Here is a 25,025-nt window from a genome sequence, read left to right as displayed (position 1 = left end):
TTTCACATCGTTATAACCGTAAATAAAAGGTAGCAGTCGAGCTGTTTGGACAAACCAAACTCTGAAAACAAACAATAAAAATAAAGACTGTTAAATCAGAAAGTTCGCTTCGAGCTAGATGATTCCCCTCCTTTTTTCAAAGATAAAATACGCCTACATACGGGCTTTGTCATTTTCTAACAAAAAAATATGAGAGCCTATAATTCAATAGCGTCCGAAAAACGTAGTTGCATTAGATTATGGTAGTCCTCCTTGATACGGACCTTGTCATTTTTGAACGAAATTATGATAGGTCATGATTAAGGATGTAATCTTCTGACGTTTCAGTCTCGTGGAAATCTCGTTCTGGAATTATTTCCAAAACATGTGATACAATTCTAATGCGCAAAATATCGTTGTTACAGCATTTTGTGATTTGCTCTGTTTTATTGTTACATGAAGTGATAATGTGGGAGTACACGTCAATAAGACAGCACCTTAACAGCAATACGACTATACGTGTTTACATAAATTTTCAACAATTTTAGGTAGATATATTCATATATGGCAAGCGATGAATAAATCCAATTCTAAATGAGCTAACTATAAATTAAACACACACGAGTGCAAAAGTAATAATCTTAAGCTTTGATCATACCTAATCACACTGAAACAACGAAAAAAGGCCAATTATCCCTCATGAAGACGAATCGCGTATGTTGCATATTCAATTGGAAAGGGAACTAATTTTGATATTTTTAACAAGGAAGTTTATATTTGTTTTTGCAAAAAACTGTATATAAGGGTGCTTAAGGGTTAATTTCTTTTACACATTTTAAATGTATTTTTTTTCGAGTACTTTCCACTAAAAGGCCGTTGTTCACGTGTTACGTCCAAATGGGTGGAAATGGCTAAAATTATTTCATGTTCAACGTAGATTCATTGATTTGTTTTTATTTTACATACCTCTGTATATGATACCCATGAAAAAAATGAAAACAACACGTGAACATATAACATATCACACGACAGCCGCATAACTAATCAATACCTGTGCATGCAATATGCATATTATGTTTTTATCATTTTAAAATCGAGTGTTCCTGGTACTGTTGACGTCGTTTGCCAGAATGAAGACCTTTGTAGTTCTTGTTGCATTCTTACAACTTGCAATAATTGCAAGTCTAAGAAAACACAAACCGGTCAGTATTACCTTGAATGCAGGGAAAAACTTACCAGTTAGTGGCTTCCTAATAGACAATTCGAACTAGATTAAAGAAGGGAATTATCAGTTAGACAAAATAAAGGCAGTTTCGAAGCACAATAGGGACAGCATTTCTGCAATTGAATCCAGACTAACAGACCTCAGTAAGGCGGTAAATGGTTTGCTTAAAACAACTGCACAACAGGCTGATCCGGCAAGTGATGGTTTGTATACATAAGATAAAACTTTTTTTTTTACAAAACTTTGATAATTGCGCGAACTTAATTTATTTTAGATGCAAATATCAGTTGTAATTTAAACTGAAAGTTGACATTAAGAAAACTCACAATGACTATACAAATTTTAACAGTGCGGTAAGAACTCATATTGTAAGTACGTTATTTGCTAACAAATAGGCGCGTGATAGCACTGTTCGTCCTTTGTTCTAGTGATTATTTAACGAGTCTATAGTCTATAATTATAGAGCTCGTTAGAACATCGATCTATCTGTTCAATGCGACAATACAGATTATAGTCGTTCAGACATACAGTGAGAAAAAAGTGGGAAAGACTACAATCTTATAATGTTGATTTGTAATGGTATATTGTTAAGTTCACACATTGACAATTAGGTAATGATTTAACGACGAAAAGAAATAGAAAAATATAACATTGGGGAGTGGAAGTTTCCAAATAAACATTATGACTTATTTTGTTTTTGTTTTTTTATTAGTTTTCTAGAAATGTTTTCTTTATATATTAGGTTACATTGGATGTTACAAGGATGACGGTAATCGACATCTCAAATATAAAATATCGGACTTGGGGAATTCTATAACCTTGGCTAAATGCCGTGAACATTGTAAAGGATATAAATACACGGGCTTGCAGGTAGATATGATTCCACAACAAACTTTTAAAGTTCAATAATCAGATACGTAATTTGAAATAGGCATTTGTAATTGGCTTATAATCGTAATAGGTTATACTATTGTAGATATTTATTACTCAAACATGGTCGAGGCAAAGCTGATATATAAAACAACAGATACCAAATAATATAGTTTATATAAAATGTGCTTTGTGTTTACCACTGTGACGTCACTTTGTTGAGTTATGATCATTTATTTTTCATATCCTTAAAAAACGTCTATTCATTCCTTTTTATTTTGTGCAAATCATATACATGTATTAATTATTATCTATAGACATTACAATTTGTTTTTCATTTTAGTATCGCATATATTGTCTTTGTGGAAATGGACTAGCAAACAAACAGTATCCAAGGGTACCAGAATCAGATTGTAACATGGCTTGTGCTGGTGAAACGAATCGAATGTGTGGAGGTGGCTATAGAAACTCGATATATTTAGGTAACTAAATCAAATGAATAGTTTGTCCATCAGTTATAAAATTAAAGATATTATAGATTGATATAATATAAATATGGAATTAGAAATAACAATTTTAAAATGTCGTGCGTCCGGATATGGTCTGATTTTAAATGAGAAAACTATCAATCGGAGAACAAATCATCTGCATTGATGTAAGTGACTTAAGGTTAAAATACGGATTTTAATAATGAAAAAAAAAAAACAACCAATATTTTATGTAAAGCTAGTGTGTCTTACTTTTAAGTCCCATTTATATAATGTTCATTTTTTAAATGTATTTTCATTAACATGATTAATAAAAACAATTAAATGGATCAATTCGGAAGTTGTGTTGCATTATGGGGCCAATACTGTTTTAGGCGTTCTGGTTGCTTCAAACACCAATACGATGACTCTGAAACTACACGTCATTAATGCATGGGGACGAACATTGATATTTGTTTATCTATTCTAAATTCTTATGCATAAATTTTTCTTTTTCAGTCAAACCGTAATCGCAAAGAGAAATGCAGAAAAAACACAGAGATCAGTATCAAAATAAAATGATAGTATTTTAATGTGATTGCTTGTTGAAAATACTGCATGTTAATAATATACAAGGATTGAAGAAGATCAATGAAGTAATCTGATAGCTTGTTATATTTCTTTTTATTGCGGTCTCTATATCTCCTGTTATTTATATAATTAAATCTAAATTAGGAGAAATATTTGTTTGTTTACAAGATGCAGATACAGTAGAAATACATGACCGAAATCAAGTTTTTTGTATCATAAATTGTCCTTTGATCCTTATCGTGTATTTCAGTCAGTTGTGTGTTTGTTACTCCATTGGCTGCTATAGATAACATCAATGTTATGTGTACAGGGTGACATAGTTAATACATGATACACACACCACGTCTGCCTTAAGCAATACACCAAAGTTAAATACGCATATTTTCACAATTTTTTTTCAAAATTAAAAGAGTCAAATAATCAACGCACGAGGTCAGTTATGTATGGTTTTGGGTGTTTTTTTTTGTATCTTTTAAATGTTTTCAGCTTTCAATATTCATTGTTCCCTCATTTTGTATTTAATATATAGATGAATCAATTGGACAAGACGAAATACGGATGGATGTGTAGGACAATAATTTAATAAGATTCTATGGTAGAATGATACTAGGAAACAACCAATATTTCAATGAAGATGTGCGTTAAACTCGTTTTTTTACAGTTAATAGAAGTTAATCAGCAAAAAAACTACTTCAACTCAAACCTAGTGGAGACATATATTTATGTCTGCTATTGATCTAGTTAGGTCTTTCCACTTTTCTGTTGAAAGACCTATTGTATTTGTTCTGATTATAATTTTTTTTCTTCTTCCGCCAAACCCTTTTCTTGCGGTCTAAAGTGGTTTCGCAAGATGTTTCTTATATTTTTTGCATATTATATCGAACAGTTATTGCGCTTTTGAAAATCACTCTGTTTAACTTTTTATTGGTAGATCTATTTCCCCAAACACTGTTTTTCTTGTGCGTGCATCTTCTTCTCAACCGTAAAAGAAATCGAATTTATTTTTCCCAATTGGTTGTTAATTCAATTTTAACCGAAGCGACACTGTCCAAAGCTATGGGATGATATCTTACAGGATTTATAGCCCTGACATGGTTAAATGTAAGGCTTATTGATTATAGCTTCATACTGGTACATGATAAAGACATGGGGTCTTTTACAAAGGGATAGGTGACATATGACCTTGAAAAACATCAACCGGAAGTGACCTTGTGCAGAACGGATGTAGCCATGTTAACTCGTATTCAAAGGAAAATAACTTAGAGACTATAAGTTTTTGGAATCAGCATACAATAACATATACAATGACACCGGAAATTACCTTTTGTAAACCGGATGTAGCTAATTATCTCTCTTATTTGAAACAAAAGTACATAGAAATTATATTTTTTGGAATATGTGTAAAGTAAGCTATCTTTTGGAACCGAATGTGACCTTCTGTAAATCGAAAGTGGTTGATTATCTCCCTTATTACAAGAAAAAATACATAGAAACCATTTTTTTGGAATCGGTGTAAAATAACCTTTAAGATAAAACCGGAAGTTACTTTTTCTAACCTGGAAGTATCTTATGATTCCCTTATTTCACATAAATGTACCTAGCAACCATTTGATTTACAAATCAGTATAAAATGTTCTTTAATATACAAGTGAAATTTTCTAGACAAGAAGTAGCTTATAATCTCCTATATTTCAAGTGCAAGTTCAAAGAAACCATATATCTTTAGAATTGGTGTATAGTTTTTCTCATACCCTTAGTGGGTTTTTATTCTTTTCAAAAACAATCAGTCTAATCTTATGTAGAAAGACTGTCAGTTGTTCTCTGAACAATTGGTTTTTAATTTGTTTTTATTTTTGCCATGAAGAGTGAATTTAAAGAATTGTCTTTTAATGAGTGACTATAATAACCTAGCCAAACGATCGCGAAGCGATTCAAACTGTTTTTGACTTTTTTTTATATAAAGAAATTATGTTTTCGATTGATGGGGAGTTAACACAATTTAGCTAACGCTTGAATCCTCCCTAGCCATATTTTGTTAATTTTAAACAGATATGAATTTGTCCAGATTCCCATTTGATCATGTGATCATGTGACAAGTTAATGTATCTTTTAGAATTGTGTTGACCTCACTTTATATTCCATATTAATGTGGTTTGTAATGTTCAATGCTTCATTGTCTTTCTATTGTGTTTCAATGTTTATTGAAGTGTATGATTTCCCCATGATGATAAACCAGTATGAACATTCTGTTGTTAAGATTTTTCATTTCAAACTAGACATTTCTCATTCCCATGTGCAAGTTGACATTTCTCATTTCCAACTGCAAGTTGACAATTCTCATTTCCAACTGTAATTTGACATTTCTTATTTCAAACTGCATATTGACATTTCTCATCTCCAAATTAACATATCTTAGTTCCGAGTTTACATTTCTCATAGTTATCTAAGTTGGAACCGAGAAATGTCAACTTGGAAATGAAAGAAAAACACTTGATTAGTTTCTTGCGTTCGAAGTGCACCATTGAAATAAAATATACTCATGCATGCTACTCATTTGTGTCTTCTCCTCTCAATACATGTATGGTTCGGTGAACACCTGGTTGGCTGTGCCAAATTTTTACTTGTTGGTGGAAAGGTAAACAGTAATTTTTGAAGTATTCTTAGCATTGTTGGTTTTTCTTATTTAAAGGTACGTGGGATACACGTTTATTAGATGGCTGCCAAACAACACAAAGGAACCACAAGTATTTATATAAAGGTCAAAAACGGTTTACAAATCCGGAAAACGATATATTTCAATATGCTGAATTCTGAATCTCTCTTATCTAGAACATTTGCAAATTTGTAACAGAATGTAATAGAGATCTGCTATTAATTGATACAAAAACTATAAACTTAAACAGCATAAAATTTAAACCGACAACTTATATATTAAATGTTTGAGATTACGTGAGACATTTGATCTTGTTGTTTTATTGAGTCAATCGTATCCGCTTCAGAGGGAAATCTCGAGAACTGTCAGACGAATACAATATACTGTTGTTGTTGAATGTTTAAAAGCATTTCTCTGTATATTAAAGGACAAATATTCTGAACATTTTGGTTAATGGTATATGTACTTGTATGCACAATGATTTGTTCATTTTTCGTTAACGGCACTTGTATTAAGAGAACTTTAAACATTTAAGATCTTTGTACATGTATTGTTGAAATTTGCACGTTTTTGGAAAAAAAATCTACCTCGTGAAAAAGCAGCGTGAAAGTTTCAAAAAATTAAGAGTTAGGTAGCTAATCAAACGAACACAACGTTCTTAACAGTATGGTGTCAGTAACGGTTAAGTCGAGGACCAGAAATCAGCAACAAAATGTTGAAAACAAAACAGAAACACAGTGAAGCTGAAAACAATGGACACGTTACCCGCCTGGATCTATTTAACCCTGTGTATTCAGTATTCCCACGTCCCGATTAGTTTGGTAAGTGTAAACACAAACTAATATATTTTCATGTTTAAGTCAGCTTTATTTTGATATGATAAAATATTGTTCTTCTTAAATCTGATTTCATTATGTCTGTTTGTAACTTCACTTGTCACTTGGTTTCTTTGGCGTGTTATTACTCTAGATTTTGATTATTCACCCTCCTTAAGGGCATACAGTAGAGATCCCTCGTTGATTTTTTCTTGAAATTTTGGTAGAAGGTCAATTTCGATGTGTACTTTTGAAATATGCAAAGAAAAATATACCTTCATGACTTACTTTTGGAGATAATTTGGTTCGAAATTTGCATATTTGAAGGAAAAACCCTGAAATTTCAAAAATCAGGACTTTTAAGGAAAGTACCAATACTTTTGAACGAACAGTCATAATTTAACCGGGTTTTTTGTAAAATGTTCCTTTGATCTATGGCATCAGCATGCTGTAACAAGTGAACGGTTGATATAAATATTTATCTCCTAAATTCTTTTAATACAAGTGAAATAAAGAAGATGAAAATATTTTTGCGTCTACACAGAACTGCAGAAAAAATTCTATCGTTGATTTTTTCTTAAAATTTTGGCGGAGCGTTCTTGAAACAGAACTTGATTGATTGCAAAAGAAAAAACTGGGGGTCCATGTGTTTGTTTTTTCAATAAAAGCAATAAACCTTATTTTTTATTGGCAAACGGGACGTTTGCCAATAAGGCGCCAAACTACGTTGGAATAAGTTTTATTCGCAACAACGTCGTGAAATCTTTCCCGCCGTTCACTACTACGTTGTCAATTTCAGTGGTAGAGCCAAGGTGTTTTTTTTTTTTAACCAATGACATTAATCATCAAAATTAATAAAGCTGGCTCCTCGTAAATAGCATCATATTTGCCAAACCTTTATGAATTGTTACGAAACTTGGATAGAAAAAGTATTCTAGTAAATTACTTTTAGAAAAGAAATGTTCGGAAACAAAACAGATATATATAATAAAAATATTAATTTGCATCTCTGCATGTCCGACATTAGTCATACAATTCATGTAGAAAACACAGCTTGAACATAGTTTTAATTATTCAAAAGGCTCCGACATGACAATATGTGCAACAATTATAAAGTAAGGGGGATGATATAAAAATAAGGACATTTGGTATGATTGTAAAAGAGACAACTATCAACCATAGTTCAAATGACGAAGATAAACGCTATTAAAGGTAACCCTACGGTCTTCAACACACAAAAAAAAAAAGAAAAAAAAAAAGCCACACCGTATAGTCAGCTTTAAAAAGCCCCGACATGAAAATGTAAAATAATTCAAACAAGAAAACTAACGACCTACTCTATAGGCATTACATGAACACAAAATCATACCCACATTAAATCGGGGTCAGCTTAGTCCATTACAGTGTAGTATAACATTTCATACAGCAGTCGATATAAGAGCATGAAATTTAATGATTCTGTATCAATAGATAAGTTAGTTAGTTATCTAAGCTTGTCTTCAGGGTATTTTTTTTTATTACGGTACATATAATCATTGAATTACATGTCTGTATTATACCTTCAATCTAGGAGTGAGTGCAACCACATTGTTTGTCCGGTCCAACAAATATTTTCTTTCTTATCTGAGAAACTTCTTTACAAAAAGACTTCGTATTGTTCAGAAACTTAACATCAATGAGTTGCAACTCTGGTCTGTCAAATACCTAATTCCTGTGTGCCGATTTTTCTCTCTCAATATGTACATAGAGGATATGCTTAGCACATCAACGGGTGCGTTTTTGTTTTTGGGCTATAATACGGGGCTTATAACTGTGTCATTTTAACTGACAGTTCTTCTTCATACACATATATATTCCACGGGTTAAATTTTAAAAATGTCGTTAAACTCTTTATTGTACCTTTTCAAAGTCAGGAACAGTAAGATGCGCTGTCATTACGTTTTTTTTGTGAGCAAAATGGTGAAGTTACTATATAAATTACTTATTGTTTTTTTTTTTTTGTGTAGTTGGGTTTCTCTCTCATCGACGTCTTATGTTTTTCATATCTCTTATTCATTTCCTATATGAAATAACAGACATACAAAGTTAAGAATGTGGATTTGATTTTTTTCCCATTCGAAGTTAATATTGTTGACTTCCTTATTAATGAATAAATATAACAATCCTCGTGATTTGGCCGATTTTCATTGCAGGTACTTTCGAATTCGCGCAATCGGGATTATGACGTCAGTAGATTTTCCGCAAATGTGACTACATCTAAAGCGACGTCGCGAAATGTAATCGTTCTTATTAGAAACATCGCGGAATTACAACGTTCTGATTAACAACGCCGCGAAAACAACACCTAAAGTTTTGAAAACGTTATTATCTGCCCCTGCTACTGTATCGTATGCCCTTAAAACATAATTTCATTTGTATTATGAACCTCGTACACTTTTGTTTTGACTTTAGAACATTCATTTTCACAAGGTTATATTGGATGTTAAACATTACATATACAATCAACAATCGTAAAATTATCGATCAATGATTTGCAAACCTTATAATTCAAACCATTACATAATGAATTATATAATGTTGAACAAGTACCAAATAAATTAACATAAAGTATGGGTTAAGTTTTGCAATAAATACAATTAGTAGAATTTATATTGCATGAAAGGATTATTTACATCTGCTGCAACTTAAGTATCTTATAACCCACATTTACAATCTATTACAAACCAGTCTGAAAAATGACTGATTATTGAACAAAAGACTAATTTTTAGTTGTAGATTGTAATGTATAACAATATATCCAATGGAGTTTATACCACGTGGTCACCTCTTTAGTGGTTCACATATCAAGATATCTTATGGATAAGGTATGTAGGACATATTGAATCTTATTTTTTACAAAATTTATCTTTTATTTTCTATTAGAAAAAAATTACAAAAAAAATATTAAAGCTAAAACGAAGATGAAACATTATCTAATAATTATTATTCGATTAGAAAAAGAAATAAACTAGTCTGGAATTAATGATTTTAGACACGATAACTTTTCGGTATCTGATGATTTCAAGAACTAACAAGATTTCATTTAGAAAAGATGAATAACAGAATTTTTTTCTTAAATCTTGAAGAAAAAACATGCGTAATCGAATAATCGACGTGGAAACAAATCATCTGTCTGTCAAAGGAAAATTAAATCGAATTTCCATGTACAAACATGAGGACAAAAAAGACATGCAAAATATGCAGATTCGTAAAAAGGTACCAAATGAAATCAATTCATCTTTTTGTTCTGTATTTTTACGATGATTTTATTAGGTTGCTTAGTGCTAAAACTGTGTTATCTTTGAAATAAACGTTGTCTTTTTGTTGTTAAGAAATGAATATTTGGTTGATGTATATCACTACAAACCAGTAAAAGTCTTAAATGGCCTATATCTGTACTCGACTGTACTGATTTTTACTCGACCAGTCTGAATTGGTCTGAAATTTACTTGATATTACTCGACTGTAGTCTGAAGCATACCTAACAGTCTGAACTTGTACTCGACGTTTACTCGACTAGTACTAAACCATTTTATATGAGTCTGAACCATACTCGACATAGTCTTAACCATTCTCGACCAAGTCTGAACCATGCTCGACCTAGTCTGAACCATACTCGACCTAGTCTGAACCATACTCGACCAAGTCTTAACCAACCTAGACCTGTTTTTTGTATCTATCTATTGTATTTCATCAACTTATGAACTGTTATACATACATATTATTATATATATATATATATGCAATGTATATCACATTTAAAAAAAAAATAAAACAAATTGATCAAAGAAAGTAGTTTCTGGTTGGATTAAAAAAATATCATGTAATGAAATTAAGTTTCTTCAAATGAATTTTTATATACATGATATCATGTTCACATTGCTTTATGTACATAAAAAAAACCAGAACTTTCAACCATTATTCAAATATCTTAAATGTTATTCAAAATTTTTTTTATCAAAATATATATAAAATAGTATATAAAGCAACTTAATAAATGTTCACATTGACACCTTTGTTTTGTAAAACCAAGAGTTTAATATATTAATAAAAATAATAAAACTTTCATAGCAATCCTTGATAACCTTTTAAAAAAGGAAATGTATTCCAAAGTTGCAGTAGAAATTTATTTTAATTAAATTTAAATATGTTTTGTCAAAATTTAAAGACTTGGCATACAAGAAGCACTTTAATAAGGTTTAATTACCTTAGTACAATTGTGTTTTACAGGTAAAAAGAAAACCCTATCTTTCTTAAACTCGTGTATTACTTATCTAGTGAATTCAAAAGGCCTTGTGATTTAAGTTTTACAGGATGTTGTAATTTTCAATGGATGTAATTAAAAATTTATTATTTTCTGACCAGGTGTGATCTTGTTAATCAGTGTGCCCCAAGCAGGATGTATTACATGTATATTTTTACTTTAGAGTTTACCCCTAATCAGAAGAAAAATTTTATTCATTTCTTTAATTTTTTATCCCTTTTTAATATATATCACTACAAACTGCTCAGAGTCTGAAAAGACCAGTTTTTGTGCTCGACCAGTAAAGTCGAGCACAGATTTTACTCGACTTGTCTCGACAGTACTTAACTGTACTCGACTTTGGTCTCGACTTTACTTAAATAGTCTGAAATGGTCTCGACCAAGGCTCGACATGTCTCGACCAGTCTTGATCTGTCTCGACCAGTCTCGACCTGTCTCGACTAGTCTTGACCTTCAATTTTAGTCTCAACTGGTCTGAATCAGCCCATTCAACTAAATTAACTATTGATCTTACAAAATTCCAGGTTATTTTGGTAGTTGGTTCATTGCTGGGAAATTAAAGAAGTAAACCTGGCATTTTGTAAGATAAATATAAAATAAAGATAGCTGAAAAGTTTGATGAAAATCCAAGCTGATTTGAAAAAGTTATAAAAATATTCAAAGATCATGAAGATAATATCTGAATTTAGTCCAAACTGAAAATTCTAGCTTTTTTTTACCTTGATTAATTAAATCCTTAAATATAACAGCAATATGCCAAACAACATAACAACCTGGAATTCAGTGAGATCAATATACAACTGAGATAGGTGTATAGTTTTATGAAAATCCAATTTAATTGGAAAAAATAATAAACAAATTTAAAGTTGACTAGCTGAATTCAGTCCCACTGAAAATTCTAGCTTTTTTTTTTACCTATTAATTAAATTCTTAAATTTGACAGTAATACACCAAACTACATAACGACCTGGGATTCAGTAAGATCAATGTATAATTGAGATAGATGTAGAGTTTGATGAAAATCGAAGTAGATTTGACAAAGTTATAGAAATAATTAAAGTTGACTATCTGAATTTACCCAAAATGAAAAATCTCTTTTTTTTTACCTATTAATTTAATCCTTAAATTTGACAGCAATACACCAAACTACATAATGACCTGGGGTTCAGTAAGATCAATATACAACTGAGATAGCTGTATAGTTATATGAAAATCTAAGTTAATTTGAAAAAAATCATAAACAAATTTAAAGTTGACTGGCTGAATTCAGTCCCACTGAAAATTCTAGCTTTTTTTTACCTATTAATTAAATTCTTAAATTTGACAGCAATACACCAAACTACATAATGACCTGGGATTCAGTAAGATCAATATACAACTGAGATAGCTGTATAGTTATATGAAAATCTAAGTTAATTTGAAAAAATAATAAACAAATTTAAAGTTGACTGGCTGAATTCAGTCCCACTGAAAATTCTAGCTTTTTTTTACCTATTAATTAAATTCTTAAATTTGACAGCAATACACCAAACTACATAACGACCTGGGATTCAGTAAGATCAATGTATAATTGAGATAGCTGTAGAGTTTTATGAAAATATAAGTTGATTTGAAAAAGTTATAGAAATAATTAAAGACGACTATCTGAATTTAGTCAAAACTGAAAATTCTTGCTTTTTTTTCACCTATTAATTTACTTCTTTAATTTCCCAGCAATGAACCAACTACCAATAACCTGGAATTTTGTAAGATCAATATTTAATTTAGTTAGATGGGCTGATTCAGACCAGTTGAGACTAAAATTGAAGGTCAAGACTAGTCGAGGCAGGTCGACACTGAGTCGAGACTGGTCGAGACAGGTCAAGACTGGTCGAGACAGGTCGAGCCTTGGTCGAGACCATTTCAGACTATTTAAGTAAAGTCGAGACCAAAGTCGAGCACAGTTAAGTACTGTCGAGACAAGTCGAGTAAAATCTGTGCTCGACTTTACTGGTCGAGCACAAAAACTTGTCTTTTCAGACTCTGATCAGTTTGTAGTGTATATATATCCCAAATTATATTCAGATATATTTCTGATATATTAAGGTTAAACAATGTCAGTGATTTTGTTGGCTGTTGTTACCTCATTTAAAAGATAGTTATATAACTGTTGTATGTAAACATGAAAACTATGTAGTTTTTATTTAGAAATTTAGGAAAATCAAGTTTTGTTTAAAAAAAACATATGCCAAACAAAAAGCACATTTATAAGGTTTTATTACCCTCAGTATAGGTGTGGTTTTCAGGTAAACAAAGTTTTTCTATTTAACCAGTTAACAAGACTCAGACTTTAAAATTAGATAGTTTAACTATCTCGAATTGATAAATCTGAGAATCATGCATGTCATGTAAGGATGTAAAAATCTATGGTTATATGTATTTTTTTATTTTATAGTGGCTTGTAAATTAAAAAGAAAGTTATTTTAACAATTAAAATTATAAAAAGTAGAGGTTATTTGGTCGAGTATGGTTCAGATTGGTCGAGTTTTGTTCAGACCTTTGTTCGAGTATGGTTCAGACTGAAAAAAAGGTCGAGAGCTGGTCAAGTATTGGTTGAGTACAGGTCGAGAATGGGTTCAGACTGGTCGAGTAATAGTTCAGACTATTTTCAATAGCAAAGATAAGGGTTAAGTACAAATCAGTACAGTCGAGTATGGTTAAGACTGGGTCGAGTAATATTAAGTAAAATTCAGACCAATTCAGACTGGTCGAGTAAAAATCAGTACAGTCGAGTACAGATATAGGCCATTTCAGACTTTTACTGGTTTGTAGTGTATGTACACCATAATTGTATTCGAACAAAAATAAAATTCGTAAAAATATTTTTTATATAATTACAAAATTCATGGTAGAATATTTGGTCGATTCATGTTGTATTAATGTTTGATTATACTTGATGCAAATGTCTTATATTATCCATTCATTTCATTGGACACGCGGCATTTTTTTATTTTCACTCACCTTTCATAAGCCCCGCCCACCGATAGTAACATGTGATAATATTAGCAACTGGTGTTAATGCCTAAAATCAACACCCGCCTAAGCCCGAAATTTGCCTATTCGGAACAATTAACACCCGCAATGGCCGAGGTTTACCGATTCTAATTTCTACATCTTTTCCGTCGTTTTGTTGTTGTTATAAGTTAACTATTTTAAGACTTTATTTTTTTTACAATTGTCCTACTAATAACATAGTGCACTCTTAAATCATAAAGCAATCAGTATAATAAAAAACAAACTGCCCTTGGATGAAGGTGTTACGGTGATTAACACACTCGATGAAAAAGTTATCACCCGCGACTTCGTCTTAGGTGATCATTTTTCCCCTTTTGTGTTAATCTACCCTAAGAGTTTCATCCAAGGGCAGTATGTTTATATTGTTGGAGTTGTTTTCCTTATAACCTAGGTATATAGTCATTGTAATTTCATGTACTGACTACAAATATACTTAAGCTGTTAAGCAACACAGAAATCAAATATGTCCACATCGATTCGGTCATACAATACATCTGTCAAATATTAAAAAAAAACAGAGACAAGAATACGAGACGACGAATAGCTAGATAAGTTCTGTTCTTTTGTTTGCTCTTGGTGTTGCCAGTAGCTATTTTGAACGGAGATTTGCATTGCATTAAAACACTATACACTGTCCAATCCATGAAAGAATCAACCAGATTAAATGGTTGATTTATTTTCGTTGCCTCGAAATGCAGTGAAAAAAGCATGGACATTGTGAACGCGAACAAATTATGATGTACCCCTATTTTTGACATCTTTACCTATTATGTCTGTTTGTTTTTTTCACACATCGTTGGCAATATATTGGAATTGTATGCGACTGTCATACAAGTGAGAGGTTAAGCTAGCTATAAAACCAGGTTTAATTCACCATTTTCAACAAAAGAAAATGCCTGTACCAAGTCAGGAATATGACAGTTGTTGTCCATTCGTTTGATGTGTTTGAGCTTTTGATTACTTTTCACTATGCGTCTGTAAAGTGGGTCCACCCGAATAAAAGGAATATACTTGTAGTCTGCTGCATGAAAAAGAGAATATTCTGGATAAGGGCCTAATGTTGCCCTGCATTAGGTTACACACGTTTTCTTCAAAAAGAAGATATCTGGATAAGGGCATAATGTTGCCTTGCATTAGGTTACCAAAGTATTCTTCAAAAAGAGGAATTAGATGGCTTCTTGTATATTAGCAAAGAGCAAAGCAACATTCTAACATGACTCATCGAAACTTTCAAACTAATAGGACATGGTTGTGCTATGTATTAGTGAATTTATAAGAAGTAGTGGATTCGAAATTGATAATCAACGATCGATTTTTGTCGCAAGTTGATTATCGTTTCCGAATCCAATACTTATTATAAATTCTCTAGCGTAACCTATTTCTACTAAAACGGGGCTTTTTTTACGTTTTGATAATAAATCAACGGAATGTCATACAGATAATTTCGTATTTTGTCTTTTTTTATTCTATAATAGTTGGAAATGATTATATCCACACGGTTCACATCTATATTTAGACATTCGACAAGGTAACATAAGTTTAATATAACTTAAATTGGGTGTTAGCTCCCCTTTTTAACTCCAAATTTCATAACAAATATTTCATTTCATGTTTAATCATCACAAATTATTTAAATTAATAGATTTTGGTATTTATGATTTCTTTAAAAAGACCTTTAGTAATATATAGAATATATTTATCTTGTTTGTATTTATCAAAATTTAGAACCTTTGAAATTGATATAGATAGTATTTTGCAAAATATATTAAGTAATTTAAAGACTGGCTACCAATTAGCCATACTAATTCAAATCTATAAGGTTAGCGCAACTGCCACGAACCTATCGTTTTATGTTGCTCCATTTCATGTTGTTTTCCAACATAAAGAAAATAATATGCTAAAGGTTTTATCTGAACAATTATATATAAATTTTGTTTAAACTGTTTCCCTTTCATTAAGTTTAGAATATTTCAACGCTATTACATTTGGCATCCATCGTCAATCAGTCAATAAGCTAGTATTATCTGTGGTACGCATTCCCGAATTCCCAGCATAATTGCTCCTGCTGCGATTGTTTAATTATGTTGATTTTATGAAGTTTTAATCAAGCTGTTCATAGCTGTGATCGTTTAGTCGTTGGTAACGAAAGTCATAACCGTTACGGTGATATTTACAGTGAGGAGTTCAAACCTTGTACCCGGAATGAAATTTGTTCTCGACCAAAATATTGTTTAAACTCAGAGATATTACTATTATATTTTCATATAATGGCGATGATTTTGTTTGTGTTTTTAAAGAAGTAGTTTTAAAGTCACACTTTATTCATATAAGAGGCCGTTTAGTGTTGACGTGATGCATATTTGGATCATTTATAATCAAACAAAGAAAAAATGATCGATAGCATGATAATATTATAAAACTAAAACCATAAGTAATCATTTGCTATGATGAAAAGAAATTGAAAGCCCTTGTACGTCAAAAAGTGACAAGTGTAACGGGCATATGGAAGTTTATTTCATCAATGAATTGTACTGATATATACAATTCCTTGATTTATAGTGGTTACAACTTTTGTGTTATAGCCACACTCGTGTAGGGGTTCAGTTTATTATAACGATGTTAAAATTGACCAATGTTCAAACTTGACATCCGAAATAAACTCTTTTTTATGATTTTAAAGAAAATGTTTTATTTATTTTTTCTCATGTCATTTTATATTTTGATATTGCTGTAAATTTATACTCAAGAACGTTCATACGTAGAACACAATCTTCCTTTAAAAATAACACCCAAAATAAAACCAATCAAAAAAATATGAAAAGAACATGAACAAACCAAGAAACAACATACATTTCATAGATTACAGAATCTTATTATCAATGAAAAAGAATCCAGTTTATTGCCATATATTGACTATTACGCGCTTTAAGAGAATAACTTAAATATTGATTCATGTCAGCACTCGTGGTATAACGGTATCATGCATAGATTCAATACTGTAATGATTGACGATGAAAATACGCGCGATTTCGAACCCTTCATATGAAACTCGTTTTTGAAAGGATAAAACACCGTAAGTTATAAATTAAAATTTATAATGTATGTTATCCTAAGTTAACACAGTGGTCAGTGGATTCTTAAAAAAATAATCTACAGTAAGAACCATAGACTGACGTCAGAGAAATGGGTTAAGTATATCAAATTAACCAATCAGATATCCCTCAGTGAGTTTCAATACCAGACTCATACCCTTATTTCTACTTTTTTCAGATTTCATTAGTTGTCTATACTTTAAATCAAAACGTGTCTTTTTATTATCCTGTTTTTTAATTGCCAAATGCAATTTAACATTTTGATATCCCGTGTTACACGTTTAATATGTTTTAGATGAGAGTGAAACAATCTGAATCCCTATTTTAATTATATAACTGCAACTATTTAGTCATTTATATGTTGAGGAAGTGTATAACATTTTGGAACTCTTCGACTTTATTCACTCTGATTTTATTCTGTTTATAATTTCAGTACTTTCCTTTTCGGTCTACAAACTTGATTGCAGCTTGTTTAATTCTAATTTTGATTACGGTGTTTATATTTGATTCTGTGTTCGTGGATACTGATATGTTTTACGAATGGAGCTCATCTTATACAAATGATGGAATGAATAGGTGGTTCATCAATGAAAACATATTAACAAAGAAGAGGTTTGTTGGTTCTATTAATTGTCGTGCACTGCTAACAGGACAAAAACGTGAAATAACCAGGGCAAACAGCCTGAAAAACGAATATCTATCCGCTTTATCGCCTTTTTATTATATAAGTCGAACGCGTGATTGTAAGAAGTTTCTCCGAGACAGAGGCTACATTACATCAACACTTTCCAGCGAGGAAGAAGACTTTCCAATAGCTTACAGTGTGCTCATATTTAAAGCAATCAATCAATTTGAGAGATTACTTAGAAGTATTTATCGACCTCAGAACTTCTATTGTGTTCATGCTGATACAAAAATGTCCGATGTACGCCGAAAGGCGCTTGAAACAATAGTCAATTGTTTTGACAACGTGTTCATGTCATCTAAATCGTATGACGTTCGATGGGGTAAAATAACAGTATTGCAAGCTGACCTTATTTGCATGAAGGATTTACTGAGACATAAGAAATGGAAGTATTTTATAAATTTAACAGGGCAAGATTTTCCATTAAAAACTAATCTGGAAATTGTAAAAATTCTGAAGGCGTATTACGGTGCAAATGATGTCTTCATTTCAAACCATCAGTAAGTTAAATTTAGTAAACAGCAGTGAAGAAATAGCAATTCTGGATAAACGTTAATAAAACAGCAACAAACCAAACCTATCATAGTAACTTACAAGACGACAAAAGGTTAATGGTATTTTAATGTAAACGAGGGACAACTGCCATGTCTACATTAATCGATCCTAGACTAGAAACCTTTAAAGAAGAACTGTAAGGTAGATTAAGATTTTATAGTAATTAGAGTAGCAAGCAGGTATGCCTTTATCACAATTACCCTTATTTATATAATATGTTGTTTTGTAGGGTTAGAACAAAGAAAAACAAAGAGAAAATTGGGGAAAAGTCATTGCATTGATATCACTTTCATGGTTGTGTGCATTATGCGGGATTTCGCATTTTTAGAAAGCACAACATTAAATTGTCGATCACGATTTCAAATGAAAAATAGCATCTTTATGTGCGAGACTGGTCATTTAATGACAACCCAATTTTATTAGAATTTTCGTCTTATTTTATCTTAAAATTCATGTAGTTACTTTTTTTTCTATTCAAATAGTAATGTTTTCCGTATAAATCCTTACAAAATATTAGTTGATTACAATTTGTAGCTATACGCTAAACTCGGTGACCTGTAATTTGTATTATTGAAAGAAAAAAAAGGAAACATGACAACAACAACGTTTTGTACGATATAAAAAGTCTTTTATTCTGTTAAGTATACTCTATACTACACTAACGATTTATTTTGAAGGCTTTATGTTCTACAAATGTCGTTTAATGACCTATAGTCATCGTGTGACCTTGTACGTGAGAGGGTAATACATGTACAATTGTCATATTGTGCCTACGATGTGGCTGCTTGTATAGAAAGAACTATAATATTCACACGAAAATTTAAAGGAGTATCACCATTGTTTGCCCAAACAAATAGCCTGTCTAAACACTTTCAGAAATTGCGCTAGCAAATTAAAAAAAATAAAATATAATACAACGGAATGAGTCACAAGACGGCATAATACTCCATCATTTCGCAAAAAAAAAAACAAACAAAAAATAAATTCCAGAGAGATTTTAAATATATATTGAATTTTATATGTACATTTTTATTGTTCAAATGAGAATCTGAATATATTTGGAAACCACAAAGTGTTTTAAGAAAATGTATATTTCTGTAACTACTTTGTATGAATTTGATTTGTTTGTGTGCTCATACTTTTCACATTCAAAACCATCATAAATATAAGTTAGAATATGCACAATTATGTCACTAATAACTGTTTCCATGATAACCCGTGTTTGTGTGGTTCCTTACAAAGTAAGAATTATCATGAACTTAAACAAGGAATTTGTATCTTTAATTCACAGAATGCGAGTCATTGGGCTTATAATCCGGTGGCTGCGAAAATTATTTGTTTTCAGCTTCATACTTCAAAGAGTAAAAGACCTGGATGTTTCATACCGTGTATACAGAAGCCGTATGATATGAAGTTTAAAACTGGTATTTGTCTACTGTCTTTGACTTCGTTCTTTTGGTTCAGAAACTGCTTAGAAAATGTATAGTTTTTTGTCATCGAAATATCTCACATATTATGAATAATAATATACTATATTTGGCATGTTGGCTCCTTGCAAGGTCTGTATGCGTTCAAACAGGATTAATATGACCTTTACCTTATTTCAAGGACAAATGAGCAATGTAAAAGGTTCATGATTAGGTCTTTCGTTCTTATACTATAAGTACTAGGTCAACTAAATGTGGCGTATGGAGTGATTGTAAGGTTAACTTATCAGTCTGGCAAGTTTTATATAACTCCACCTCATTTTCACGGTTCATTTGCCCGTGTTATATTTTGTGTTTTATCTGTTTTTCAGATACAATTAGCAATACTTCAACTTTATTTGGTGTATTGAATGACTGTTGGGTGTACATGTCTGTCTTGCAGGTATCATCAGTCCTTGACTTATTTTCATGGTTCATTGGTCAATGTTAAGTTATCTTGGTTCAGTCTGTTTCTTAGATACTATAAGCAATATGTCAACTATATTTGGAGTATTGAATGACTGTTAGGTGAACATTTCTGGCTAGCTTATCATCTGTCCTTGACCTTATTTTCATGGTTTGTTGGTCAATGTTATGTTATCCTGGTTTAGTCTGTTTCTTAGATGCTTTAGCAATATGTCAATCAAATTTTGGTGCATGTCATGGTTGTAAGGTGTATATGTCTGTATTGTATGTATCATATAAGCTTGACCTCATTTTCGTGGTTCATTAAGCAATGTTATATTTTAATGGTTTTGTCTGTTTCCCAGATACTGTAAGTTATAGGTCACGACATATGGTGTTTAGAATGATCATAAAAGTTACATATCTGTCTGGCACGGTTTATGTGACTACTGACCTCATTTTCATGGATTGTTTTTTTTAGCTATTTTTAGGTAATAATTTTAAAAACCTTTATATTTATGCGTTCAATATACAAATGAGTTATGGTCCGTAAAGCAGGCGAGACATTTCAGAATGTGCACTCTTGATATAGAAAACGTTCTGTTAAGTGAGACGATGTAATTGATCTTGCAATTTAGCATTTGGACTAGAAGTGTACAGGTTTGATTTGAAGGTCAAAATCAACTGTTTTAATCGACGTGTATAGATCATAATGACCGCATTATTCTAAACTCACATTTTTATTCATATAATTAATAAATTTTTGATAAAGGTTTTTTACAGTCGCTTAAATAATTGTTGCATTCTATTCATATAGGACAATTCTCCCTAGTAACAATTATGCATCATATTTTTTTTTCATATCGTAACCTCAAAAAATTATGTATGGGAGATAAACCAAGAATTTAATAAAAACCTCGTTGACCTCAGTACATAGGCGACATAAAGATGTGCATATGTAATGAGGTAGTAACGCAATGTTAATGAGACAATATATTCGTTTAACATCGTTAAAAGATAGTCACTGAAGACTTTGGAGTAAATCTTTAGAATGTTTAAGAATCTACAATCCACGTTTGATTAACACAATTTGTTAACTATTCCTCATTACAACATTTCGGAAGGCCTCTTTACTCTAAAAAAAGTGGTGATTAGAACCTAAGACAGATGTTTAGTCGAATATCTTGACGACTGTGCTATATATTGCTATTTAAAAGTTTACGTATCCAGTATAAAGATGGAAAATGTTTAACGTCCCTTTTATGTGAATAGAAAAAGAGAGAAAAACAGATTCCAGATTATCTAAAATCACATCTTTCTTGAATGATATTGGGGTATAAGTGGGATTGCAAGTTTTGCTGAGAATTCCAAGTTCGTCTTTTAATCATTCCAAATAATAATTGTTGCATATAAAATAATAAAATTAAACATGTCTTTGATCTTGCATGGTTACCGATATTTAATCCAGCATGTTGACTTTTATATTTACATATTTTTTGTTAAAATAAAAATCTGAATTTCCATTCTCCATCAGAACAACCGAATACACACAATGTTAGTTTTGTATTGAAACAAATCTACTGCGGTTTTGTCGCTTACTTATTATTATTATACATATAATGACATTATACTATTTTCAGAGCGAAATTTGCACATCGATGGACAAATATAAAATCCTCCCCACCTGTTGTATTTCCATACAAAGGTAGTTTACACATTACTGTTAATCGACCATTTGTGGAGTATGCCATTACAAACAAAACAGCCACTCAACTTTTGAAATGGTTGGTTGGAACAATTATTCCAGACGAAAGTTTTTTCTCCACCCTCAACTTCAATTCGAATCTTGGAATTCCAGGGTCGTTTCAAGGTATTTTCTGTAGTACACATCTCAAATAACGAACATAAAGGAAGCACAAAAAAACTAAAATCTTTTAAAGCGATGAAAATATTCTATAATTTAAATTCGTAAGCAGTATTCCTGCTAACTTTAAGGTTATTATATAATAATTTTATTTTGGATGTAACATGTCTTCTGATTGGAAGAAAGTGTTTTGTCTCTCAGCTCATAGACATAATTTTGTCATGTTACCGTGACGGCATCAACGTTTTTTCATGATTTACTCCTTAAATATGGAATTTAGAATTAAATTATAAGGAATGACTGTGAAAATGTGTTGGGTCTATTCGAAATAACATTAAAAATGTTGTGCACACTTTTGAATAACCAGCTACGCGGTTTATTCAGTGTGCACCACATTTTTTTATGTTATTCATTCATAGACAGAAACAAATATTACAGTCATTCCTTAATTAAATCTCAATACTAATGATGTGTATAACTTTGCTATATATCAATTTTGATTAGTTTGAACCATCTGATATAATACATACACTTATATTTATCTTTACGCCAAATGTACAACACAATTGATCTGATGATCACTATGGCTTTTTAACCATTGGCATTTGAATATAATAATTCAGTTAAGATCTTAAGAAGAAATTGTATGCAACATTTTCAATATTTATTGAGTCTCGATTACCATGATTATAACAATCATACTTTTATCTTAAAGATTTTACTTTGCTAGATAAAAACCAAAGAACTATTGGATAAGATCAATTGTTTTCTCTACTTATAATTCTGTTTTCCAATAATTTCACCCATCCAGTATTCTCAATTACTAAATTGCACAGTAGTTCATATATTTATCATTGTAGTTGGTTATGAGTTTATGTCTCAAGATGGATTCAGATGTTCATATTTAATCGATAGTCTCTTCTCAAATATCGGAGGTACTAGATCATCAAGATTCGGAATTAACTATTGAATCATCATCATCATCATCATCATCATCATCATCATCATCATCATCATCATCATCATCATCATCATCATCATCATCATCATGATGAATAAATGACATGTTATCAGATCAAATTTACAAATATGCAATGATAATGACCTTTTTTTTTTATAGGTAATTTGTCCAATGCTATGGCATTGTATAAAAGCATGACTAGATATAAAATTTGGAAGTTGGATAAAAGTTGTTATGGTCAATATGTACGTGGCATATGTATTCCAGCGGTTGAGGATCTGTCCAAAATTCATAGTCGTCCGGAGTTATTTATTAACAAGGTCTACTGGGATTATGAACATTATGTTCTAGATTGTCTTGAAGAATCTATTTGGAATAGAACTATCGATAACATCCACGGGATGATTGATCTGAATATATCCGATTACTCTAATTTATATTTTGTAAAGCATGCTTTGAAAGACAACAATATATGAAATACTATCCTTTGTGTTTAATTTCAAAGATTTGTCAACAACTTTTACTGAAACAAGTCAAATTTTAATTGCCCTTTTTTAAACTGCAAAAATCTCGATAAATATTTAGATATCTTTATACATTAAAGGTTGATATTTATAATCATTATGGTATATTGAGGCCTCATGTATTATCTTTTCGAAATAAAAGAAGCAAAACATTATGAATATCCATTTCTTAGCGGTATCTTATCCTCGAACCTATTGCATAACGTTTACATATTAATTGATACGTTACACGCGTGTAAGATTACACTTTAAGGACCTACTCTACAGGGACGGGCTCCTAACACAAAGAAGGCTAAAACGGAGTTCTTAGGAGACACGACTGAAATCGTCCCTGCATACGTGATAGTGTCACCATCACGCATTTATTGACCGATACGATACTGATTTGTCTCAACTCACTAGCGACATGTTTTCGAAGTTTTAGGTCTTACATTACCGGATGAGTCGTATTAACTGCCATTTGACCTATTGTGTTCTATTCCTGATATTAGCCTATTGACTGAATGTGATTCACATGGCGTGTGATGAATGCAAAGCAGGAGACGTGAAATCTGATGACACATCCGATCGTGCTCCTGTGGTTTTTATACGATTCCTGTAGTGTTTTGGTAGTAACCCTACCTTGTATTCTAGATTTTTTAGACTTCAACGTTGGCAATCCATTGATACCCTAATTTTGCACTGTAGCTTGGGTCAAGGTGTATGTCTCATACGCAACAGTTGTCTAAATCGTCCCGCAGATACTGTTAATCGTGTCCTGAATATAATTGATAGAATTACTAGCTTTTTGCATAATATCATTCTGTAAATGTTTTTTTTCCTATTTGGTGAGGTTTTTTTTTAACTTAACATTGATTTGAATATCATGGAGCCATTTGCCAATTTTTTCTTTTGCATTTTAAAACATATATCAATTGTCAACGTGCATGTTGTAGGTACATATAATGGAATGTGACCATTGAATATTACGAATAATAATCCTGGTAAATGTTTTGTCAGTTTAAAACACGTAGCATGACCTTGTTTTGGTATAGATTTTAAAACATCGTAAACCCTATTGTAATAGTAATATAATTGGAAATGATATATAGAAGTATCACAGAGAAGCCTTTTACCAAAAATACTACTGACACTTAACAAATAGTTCATACCCCGTAGAGTTGCTGTATACGATGCACAAAAACCAACGTTTTGACTACTTTGATCTAATATGAGACTGCTGCTACTGAACGTGACTGAACTTTCACCTGGAATAGATCCTCTCATGTTTAAAAAACAATGTATCGTAAATTGAATCACCGTCTAATGGTATAACCAAAATAAAATAACATATGACTAATACTATGTTAATTTGTTTCAACAGTTTTCCATCAGAAAAGTATAACAAATTTCGAATATTTCTTACTTTGTATATATCATTCTTACAGTATTATCTTGAGATGACAATTAAATCCTTTTCAATATGCAAAAAAAAAAACAATGGGACTTCGGAAAGCGTATTTCCATTTTTATAACG

The 25,025-nt window shown here is 31.3% G+C and overlaps 1 protein-coding gene and 1 long non-coding RNA gene across 2 annotated transcripts; both read left to right on the top strand.

The window, feature by feature from the left end:
• Positions 1-863: 863 nt before the first annotated feature.
• LOC127716034 (uncharacterized) lies at positions 864-3,134 on the top strand. Its single transcript, XR_007988715.1, has 4 exons — positions 864-1,407; positions 1,947-2,074; positions 2,418-2,556; positions 3,061-3,134. It is a non-coding gene; the product is annotated as an uncharacterized LOC127716034 (long non-coding RNA).
• A 6,121-nt stretch (positions 3,135-9,255) lies between these two features.
• Positions 9,256-23,542, top strand: LOC127716000 (beta-1,3-galactosyl-O-glycosyl-glycoprotein beta-1,6-N-acetylglucosaminyltransferase-like). Its single transcript, XM_052222101.1, has 4 exons — positions 9,256-9,464; positions 17,483-18,234; positions 21,801-22,030; positions 23,145-23,542. Exons 1-4 carry the CDS (start codon positions 9,456-9,458, stop codon positions 23,459-23,461), a joined length of 1,308 nt encoding a protein of 435 aa, XP_052078061.1. The 5' UTR covers positions 9,256-9,455; the 3' UTR covers positions 23,462-23,542.
• The last annotated feature ends 1,483 nt before the right edge of the window (positions 23,543-25,025 follow it).

This window comes from Mytilus californianus, unplaced genomic scaffold, assembly GCF_021869535.1.
Source record: "Mytilus californianus isolate M0D057914Y unplaced genomic scaffold, xbMytCali1.0.p SCAF_9, whole genome shotgun sequence".
In the NCBI taxonomy this organism is placed as follows: domain Eukaryota; kingdom Metazoa; phylum Mollusca; class Bivalvia; order Mytilida; family Mytilidae; genus Mytilus; species Mytilus californianus.
The sequence above is the reverse complement of the archived record's forward strand: the minus strand, read 5'-3'. Positions and strand labels throughout refer to the sequence as shown.

Coding starts and splice junctions, on each gene's coding strand:
- LOC127716000 (XM_052222101.1), top strand. Junction 18,235..21,800: donor GTCTTCATTTCAAACCATCA/GTAAGTTAAATT, acceptor TACTATTTTCAG/AGCGAAATTTGCACATCGAT. Junction 22,031..23,144: donor AATTCCAGGGTCGTTTCAAG/GTATTTTCTGTA, acceptor TTTTTTTTATAG/GTAATTTGTCCAATGCTATG.